This window comes from Aplysia californica, unplaced genomic scaffold, assembly GCF_000002075.1.
Source record: "Aplysia californica isolate F4 #8 unplaced genomic scaffold, AplCal3.0 scaffold00198, whole genome shotgun sequence".
In the NCBI taxonomy this organism is placed as follows: domain Eukaryota; kingdom Metazoa; phylum Mollusca; class Gastropoda; order Aplysiida; family Aplysiidae; genus Aplysia; species Aplysia californica.
The window spans coordinates 733,580-743,399 of record NW_004797468.1 but is presented as its reverse complement, the minus strand read 5'-3'; the positions used below and the strand labels follow the sequence as shown (position 1 = coordinate 743,399).

General features: G+C 42.4%; 1 protein-coding gene across 1 annotated transcript in view; it reads right to left on the bottom strand.

The window, feature by feature from the left end:
- Positions 1–506, bottom strand: part of LOC101864524 (neuronal acetylcholine receptor subunit alpha-7-like) — a 4,759-nt gene extending 4,253 nt beyond the window's left edge. The window contains exon 1 of the mRNA XM_013082888.2: positions 412–506. Within this exon, the coding sequence (XP_012938342.2) occupies positions 412–506 (95 nt within the window). The remainder of the gene's footprint in view (positions 1–411) is intronic.
- Positions 507–9,820: the final 9,314 nt, after the last annotated feature.

The window sequence follows — 9,820 nt, the reverse complement described above, 5'->3', positions numbered from 1 at the left end:
CGCCCCCCAAGGCTCTATCAAAGATCAACATCACCAAAATACAGTTTAATGCTATGGTCAAGCCTTACAAATTTATTGCTTTTCATGATTCATGACAGGAACAATACAACTACAGAAACTATTTTTGTGTGTCCCTGTTGTAAAAAGTACCCAAAATGGACTTAAGTGGATTGCTTGTTAGCATGTTACTCCGAATATTTGGACACATTTCAGTTAAAGGAAACAGTCGAAAAATCTGTACGAATAACGAAGTTATTCTTTTTTTTTCTAAACACACCAAACCTGCACGTCTTCAAGCACTGTTGCAGAATGCATGTCCTCGACGAGTTAAAGGTACGGGCTGCTGTAAAGAAGTATCAGAAGAAACAAAACGATTAATGATGGCATCTGGTAAAATGACGTCACACGTACCATTTAAGATGCACGATCACCTCAATCGCGAGTTTTTGCTTCAGGTCATCCATCTCCAAAACTGTGAACAAGTTGAAGGCCAGGGACACATTCATGGCGTCCGATTGGTTGGCTATGGGTCTCACGTGCTTTCTGTGGTGGGACGGAGAAGATGAAGTTTCAGTTAGAGTTTCGTGTCACAAACAGCTCGTCATATAAGCGTCAAAGTCAGAGACTAGAAGTGTTGCAGGTGTTACTAGAGAGTGACAAATAAAGACAGAGCAGGTGAAAAGAGACGGGCAGCTTTTCGAGGAAAGCCAAACAGGAACGGTGGGAGCAGTACGTGGCTGGGGTTTCTTCGGAGAAGGAACTACACAGGTTCTGGAAATTGCACAGAAAAATAAAGGGATTCAAGACTGATGTTGGCTCCCTGTATGTTAAAGATGAGAACGATAGGCTACTGGAGACAGAAGAAGCAAAAGGCCGGGCTTTCCTTGAGAGGTACATCAAGCAGACTCACCAAGGCAACATGGAGGAGCGTGCTAACATCGGGGCAATTATGAAGACTGCTGTGCCAGAGGTGCTGTATGGAGAGGGTGTCACAATACAGGAAGTGAAGCGGGTAATAAGCGGAAGGAAGGATAGTGCAGCAGGGCCTGATGGGGAGAGATACAGCCATTTTAAGGATGCAGATGAAGATCTACAGGGCATGGTGGAGGACTTCAACGAGAGTCTGGACAAAGGCAAGATCCCAGAGGAGTGGCTACACAGCTACCTCATGTCTCTCACTAAACCAGGCAAAGACCACTCCAACATCAAGGGATACAGAATCATCACCGCGCAGAACACGTATGGGAAGATCCTGGAAAAGATTGTGGCCAAAAGGCTGGGAAATTACCTAGAGAGGAAAAAGCTCCTTCCAGACGGCCATGGAAGCCACAGACCAGGGAAAGACACCTGCACAAACACGGCTGTGTTGGCCTTTGATGTATTTGAAGAGTTCCAGAGGAAGGAGGAGACAGTGATGGTTGTTGTAAACCTAGAGGGTGCTTACAACCGAGTCGATTTTAGCAAGCTCTTGGATCTCCTGATGGAAATGGATGTGGACCCCTGGTTGGTACAACGGATCTCCGAGGTTCTGTTTGAGAGGAAGGTGGCGCTGAGAAGTGGGCGATGGATGTCAGACCCAGTAGTGATTGCCTCAGGACTGCCATAAGGATCAGCCTTATCACAGGTTCTGTTCAACATAATATATACATCCAAAATTGCCAGGATCGGTGTAAGTGGAGCAGGAAGAATCCTCACATTTGCAGATGATGTGATGGTCTACGGACAAGGTCGTGATAGGCTAGCGGTTGGGTGGATGCTACAGGACGACAATCCAGAAAAAGCACAGGTCATCTGGTGCTCACTCAACAACCGTATTGTGAAAGATCCTACCCCTCCAAATGTGTTTGACTACTTTCCCATAGACAGACAGCATGAGCTGAAGTACCTGGGAATCACTCTGGACAGGACACTTTCTTTCCGAAAACATATTGACAAAGTTTCTGTCAGGGCTCCGAAGGGCATTAATGTAGTGAAGACCTTGGCTTCAGTGGGAATTCAATAGAGAGTTATTTTTCTCCTAATGCAGCTGGTGGTTCTGTCAGTCATAGACTATGGTCTGGGCATCCTGTCCCTGTCCAAGACTCAGATAGACAGGTTGGAGAGAGTACAGAATGCAGCTATGAGGGCAGTCTTGGGTTACACAAAGGACACCCATGTTGTCTGTATGAGATACATGTACTCCTAGACCTGGCCAGCATCAAAGTGAGGTATAAGGTGGCACAGGCAAAGCTGTACTTGAATGTTTTGGAAGACCCGAGGCACCCTTTGTATGACAACCTAAGCAGCATTAAAGGAAATAGGATCAAACGGGGCAGCTCATGGATGGCAGAAGCTGAAGACTTCTTGAGGAAAGTTTGTGGCATTGATGAAACATGCCGTGGAAAGAAATGGTTTGAACTGAACCCCGATTGCAGAAGGCTGAAAAAGTCCACATCACTATGGGTCGTGAAAGACGGGAATTTGCTGCTGTCATTAACGACAATGACATACGATAGTTAATTGAGGAGCTCTCTAAGCCAGAGGACCCAGTGATCTACACGGACGGATCGGCCAGGAGTGGTGAGAGAAGTGGGTGGGGTTTTTGTGGTGTTCAGTGGGAACAAACAGGTTCATAGCGTGTCAGTGGCCATAAAAAGAACAACTTCAAGCATGAAAATGGAGAGCGCTTGGCTGGCTTCAAAATACAAGACCAAGCTCTACCCATCTCATTATTGTCACTGACTCGCAGAGCATCCTGCCAAGGGTTGAGAAAGGGCTGCTTCGGAGTGAATGGATGAACCCAATACAACACTTATCACCTAGAGCCGTCACGTGGATATTCTGCCCTGGGCGCTCTGAAGTGAAGGGCAATGAGGAGGCTGTTAGGCTGGAAGGCAGTGCCGTGGTTGATGGTGAGGTGAAATTTGACAAAGAGAAGTGTTGAAGACCCTGGAGGAAAAGTTGCGGGATGAGGAAGACAGGGAGACAGCAGAAAACCACGTAATCATTAGGATGCGGGACATGGGGATAGAGAGAGGAGAAGGAAGAAAAGAACGATTATCTGGAAAGGAAAGACGTCGTCATAATCAAACAGCCACGGGAACAGTTGAGTTAGAATGGATACCTTGCGGGCTTTAGTGCCAAGAGGAACACGAGCACCTATGGAAATGTCCGGAGTGCAATGACGTCGTAGTTGCCCTGGATAAGTAACAAGTAATATAAAGACACGAAGGAGGAGAGATAAGGACGGTATATGTTTTATTGGAAAGAAGGATGCCACACCCCCAGAGCAACCTGCCAACCACCCACTAAATTGAGAAACTGTAGAACTAATTTTTTTCATTTTAAAATTTCAATCTGAGCTCTATCAAAACTGAAGACTACACGGGGAAAATGGGAAAACCTGGTGTTGACAAAGTTTCTTACTAACTCTACCTGAAAATTTAGACCCACAGACTTCCTGTTTCTTTCATATATGTAATCATGATTTGTGTGCTGCTGTTGAATTTTATGGTTCTTTAGACGGGCTTCAAGTTGTTCATGTCAACGTTGTACTGCACAGTGGGTATTTGAAGAAACATGCTATGGTCTGGACATCATAAGTCTTTCCCCTAGATCTGTGGTCTTCAACTATTTCCTGTCACTCTAGAGACAGAGAAGAAAGGACATGCTTTGTTACGGTCGACCTTTTTTATAGACACAAAAACGGTCATTGCTAATTATTATTTAATAATATTTATTACGAAGTCCACATGATGGCCTAATGGTCAACGTTGAAATCAAGAAAGTAAAAGTAATAGTAAAAAATAAATTAATAAGTAAAAATACAGACACAAAAGACCGATTCATCTGTGCGACTTGCACCTGCAAAACGAAAAGGCCGAGCCTGATGATTCGCCATTAGATGTCCATGTCTTGATGGAGCGCTAGTTTGTTAAGCACGCGCGCACGCGCGCGCGCGCGCGCGTGTGTGTGTGTGTGTGTGTGTGTGTGTGTGTGTGTGTGTGTGTGTGTGTATGTGTGTGTCTGCGCGCATACTCCCACATGCATGCGTATACATGTATTTCTATAACGTAGGTGTAAGCAAGCCTACAACAAGTGAACTGTAATAGGTGAAAAGAAAATCCGTTTTCAGAAAGGTCGAGCCAGGGAATCTCTGTTTCATTTATTTCACCTGGGGGCAGTTGGCTTATTAATGAATATATTATTGTTTACCTGTAGTCACCTAGCAGGTCGTCATAGAGGCGAATAAAATCCTGTTCTGTTGCCGCAGGAGAAACCCTATGCGGCGTCACAATCAGAATCAACACACACGCGGACACAGCACCATCCACCAAACACCGAGAGGGGCTCATTCTGAAACTTCTGAGGAAGTCAAAAAGGGGAGGGAGTGGTTTATAGTAAAAATTATAGTTATTGTCAGTCGTCGAAATGTAGAAAAGAGAATATTTCTAATACCAATTGTCTAGAAGTTACGACACAAAACAAAGGTAGCTGACAAGGCTTTGATTAAACTTTACAAACCATTGGATGACAAACACGCGCGCGCACACGTGAGCAGAAACGCAAACGCTCACGTCAGTCTATAGATCCTTATCTTATCCAAAAAGGGGAAAAACACCGTAAACATTTCTGAGCACCAAAAACCCCGCCCTAACACCACCTTGAACTCTGAACCGTTTGGAAGCAAGACGTAAACTACAAGTCTACCAAAGAGGTTACAATTACTACATGTATTACAAGACTGCACAATTGTTTATGCTCGTGTTCACTGAGCCAGAACCAACCTCGGTGACGCAATCAGTGTCCAGTGTCCACCCAACAACCTCGGTGACGCAATCAGTGTCCAGTGTCCAGCCCAACAACCTCGGTGACGCAATCAGTGTCCACCCAACAACCTCGGTGACGCAATCAGTGTCCAGCCCAACAACCTCGGTGACGCAATCAGTGTCCAGCCCAACAACCTCGGTGACGCAATCAGTGTCCAGTGTCCAGCCCAACAACCTCGGTGACGTAATCAGTGTCCAGTGTCCAGCCCAACAACCTCGGTGACGCAATCAGTGTCCAGTGTCCAGCCCAACAACCTCGGTGACGCAATCAGTGTCCAGCCCAACAACCTCGGTGACGCAATCAGTGTCCAGCCCAACAACCTCGGTGACGCAATCAGTGTCCAGCCCAACAACCTCGGTGACGCAATCAGTGTCCAGCCCAACAAACACGAGGTACGCACTTGGAGAATCACGCCCAATGAATTATTTTCCTTCTTTGAGAAACTCTAATATCCCCGGGATAGCGTTCAGTCAGAGGTAACAATGAGCTGTTCGAGGAAGTAACTTCGTCTCTTAGAGAGGTTGGAATACACACACACTGGGACAATTGATACAACCAGATGCTGACCGATGCAGAAACTGACTATATTATCCTTAGAGGCCTACTGGCGATCAAAACAAAAGTACCACTCTTTGATTGTGTTAAAAATGAAGATATTTATGAGTTTTTCTGTTGACGTTAATGTGTCCTGGCAATAGCAAAAAAGGCGAGGTGGGGCAATTTATCTGACTGATGTTGAGAGTTAGTTAAACCTACCAACATTCTTGGGCGACAATAGACCTACATGTAATCAAAATGTTCCCTTTTTTTTAGCTAATAAAAAGGAAAGACCTAAACTTCATTAATAAAACAAGAGAGAAAAAAAGTCGGCCACGTGGTCGAGAAAAAATGCCAACATTTTCTTTTCTTTCTTTTTTTGGTAGAAGTTGATGCGAATGTTAGAGTAGGCCTACCTGGTAATGCCTGGTATTACTAAGAACTAACAAGGAAAAGCGTAAAGGCTGAAAAGGCCAGATTTCCCCCCATAATATAATCAAAAGGTGGTACATGTACTCCGTACCTTTTTTTTAATCGCCCATAGAATATTGTACCAATGCAGTAATTAACAAATTATATGTAGAGGATATTTTGACCGATGAAGCAGTGCGTTACACTCCTGAGGTCGCCCTGCTACCATTCGCCTCGCCCCACGTTCCCACTCGTGTGTCGTTCGTACAGCCGGCATTTATTTGTATACACAACATGACAATGACGTGTAACAGTGACGTAGGCCTACCCAAACTCTGTAGCCTGTACATGAAGTCCCTTTTATTCATCGTAGACTTGATGAACTGTGAAATGGTTTGTGTAGACCGTTGTCATGGCAACGGACATGTGTCATTGTAAACAATGCAATTGTGTCACACAGGCTGATTTGTTGATTTGGTGGGCCCTTCTTTCTGACTCTCTCGCTCTCTGTATTTGTCTGTCTGTCTGTCTGTGTGTCTGTCTGTCTGTCTGTCTGTCTGTCTGAAAGAGATTCACTCGGCTCTTTCAACTGAATGTTTGCGACACGGTGTCAAGGTTTCATCAATAGTCAGTTGATCACCAGTTAGAACAGTAATATAATGCGACGTGAAGCAAAATGAACCCGCTCGGGTCCCTTGATTTATTGATACATCATTTGGCCCAACACCGCGCCAGATTTGCCAGCGCGGGGAAAATCCAATAACAAGAAAGTCTCGTATGACAGCACGACCGGGAATTCTGCGTGTTTGTTTTTAATTAAGAAAAACTGCAACAAAAAACAGCAACAACAAAAACAAAACAAACAGACATAATATACCTCCGCCAATAAAAACAAAAACCTCAACACAAATAACAGACAAACAAACAAACAAACAAACAAACAAACAAACAAACAAACAAACAAACAAACAAACAAACATACAAACAAAGAGAAGCATAGTTATTAGTGTTGGCATACATCTATGTTCCCTTTGGTGTTTGAGTTCCATTCCCTCAAAAATCGCAAGAATTATTTATTATTATTATTATTATTATTACCATTATCATTATTATTATTATTATTATTATTATTATTATCATCATCATTATTATTATTATTATTATTTTTTTATTATTTTTTTTTTCGAGCTTGGTATCGACATGAAATTGTTTTACCATAGATTTAATCATTTCATTATGTGTCCCTGCCGGTCAATATCAGTCATTATGAAGGTAATTTCAAAACTGAGTGAACATTATTTTCAAAAACGATCACCTTTTCCCTACAATTTAAAACAAGAATGAAGTAAATATGACCATATTTGACGAAATTACAGAACTTTTAATTGTGCCAGGTGAGGAAACACGAAAAGGAGAAAATGGTCACCAAAGTTGAGCAATATGTTCCCATAGCAATGGGTGTCTTAGAATTGAGATAGAGACTTGGAATTTAGCAGTTATCTTGGCTATGCCACTACAAGGTAACATACAAAAGTAGAAAACTATTCATTTCCAGAGAAAAAAACTTATGAACCAAACCAAATTTCCAACGAGAATGGACTTCACGTCAAAAGCAGCAAAACATTAACATTATTCTAGGTAACAAACACTACATTTTCAAAGTAGCTGTATGTCAAATTCAACTGTTTCATATGAAAGGCCTATGTCTCCTGAGAATTGTGGTACCAAACTTGTACCTTTCCGTCAATGTTTAAGAGAATGGCAGCTGTTTCAATTCAACATAATAATCAAATATTGGTACAGTCGCTAACTGGCTGCAACCCCATGTTTGACAGACAGTAAAAGAGTACCAAGTGCACCAAACATCTTCTCTACATTAAAAGATTACATTCACTATAACATAGAAATGAAGCCTAGATCTAGTATTTTTCAAGATTTTGAGATCATTATAAATCAGTATTTTATTGCCTCAAACACGATGATCTGTCGTTATTCCAATAAAAACACCGATGATCTGTCGTTATTCCAATAAAAACACCGATGATCTGTCGTTATTCCAATAAAAACACCGAGCGTTGTCTCGGCCGGTGGCGAGCGAGCCGCCTCAATACTGTAGTCAGAGTCAGAAAGTTTACTACTGTAGTCATAGATAGATGTACACTATAGTACTCTATGGCTGTAGTATACTGAGTGCTCCCGGTAGTTTCGCAAAATGATTCCTGCAAAATAATTTCAAGCCGATGACTTTATTCTAATAGAAGAAGAACTGTTCTGTCTATTGGTATATTTGTTTTGCCGGTATATATTTACACATTTCATGTTAAAAATTATCTTTGAAAACTTAGACCCCTTTTTTTCAAGGTGTTCTATCTAAACGCCAAAGGCCAAAAGTAAAAACCACAGGAAACCACGCTGAAAGCTGTATAGTTCTCCGCCAATGAAGAGACGGTCTTAATTAATCATCAATCTTTCTGCAAAGCATTCGAATGCATGGGTGTCAATTTTGAATCGGGGAACCTCGCATTCCGACCACAGGCTTCCCTTTCCACGGCGATTCTCCAGCTCCAAATACGCGGATAAACAAACAACGTACACTATTGTAACGAATAAAATCTGAACTTTTTTCAAAGTGTTCAGCATTTGGAGTTTTCTAGCAAAAGAGCAAAGAAACAGAGATCTAAATTACCCCCATTTTACCGAAAACATACCCTCGGAAGGCAGGGAGTCGGCTTACGTGCCGTGTTTACGGTACCAAATTATACTTTTGTGATAGCACCATAAACACACGAGAGTACACACACACTAACACACACACACACACACACACACACACACACACACACACACACACACACACGCGCGCGCGCGCACCCACAGACACGCACACACTCACATACACAAACAGACAAACACACCAGCACACATACACACACACGCACATAGACCGCCTCGGTGGCCTCTTGGCAAGGAGTCCGCTCTGAGAGATCTAGAGGAAGGTTAAGTAATCTTTTAAAAGCTCTATAAAACACAATAAAAACGAATTTTTAAAGTCAATCCAAGCATAAAACTAAAAGATCAACAGACGATAGCAGCTAGCAGGGCACACCCACACAGTCAGCTGTTTACGTAAACAAGCTTGAAGTGAGCCAGAAGTTACCGTTTTTACTCCGTTTTACCAATCACAGTTGTTTACATTTCAGAAAATTCAAGTTCGAAAATTGGTAAAAATCTAAAAATAGTTGCGAATAAAGAACGTTGGGGCAAAGATTCTCCACTAGTGGAGAATCTTTGGTTGAAGCAAAGGTGGCCATGATGTAATGGTTCTAAAAATAATCTCACAGTTACAACCAACAAGGTCCAATTAATTCCTTAAAATCTCGTCACCCAAGCTGACAACAAACCACACACACCTCCAAAATAAATCAAGATAAAATATTTATAGTCGATTATAGTTGTTTATTTTTTATCTGAAATGAAGCAGAAAACATGAAACTTTCATATGATAAAAAACAAACAACAGCAACTCCTGGACAGTCACTCTTTTGCCTTTCGAGCCTCGTAGCTGATGATAGCACACTGCGTCTTTCGGCTGATATTGACCGGGGCAGACAGATATGTGGTCATTTGAGATACAATTGAATCTGTGAAAGTAACTTGTTTCTATTCTCCATTCTTGTAATAAATTAAAAACGATTTTCGTGAATGACGTCACTACAACTCAATTTAATGTGGCCTCATGACTCATGGCAAACGAGACCCCAGATGCGCATTTCTACACTGCACGGCATACACTATTGTTTATTTTATGCGCTTGACAATGGTTATTACCGGACCTTAGAATCGATTTTGAACTAGCAAGAGATCTTTAACGTGCGCAGCTTGCACACAGGATCCCCCGTGATTTTACGCCCTTATCTGAGAAGATTATGTTAGGTCTTACCTATCTTAAGATAAGGGATGTGGCTGAAAGACTGTAATAAAGAGCCACGGAGTAGCAGTAGAACAAGTAGAAAGGCTTCAGAAAGAGTCTGGAGCCCAGAGTAGGAGGCAAGATTGGGGGGGG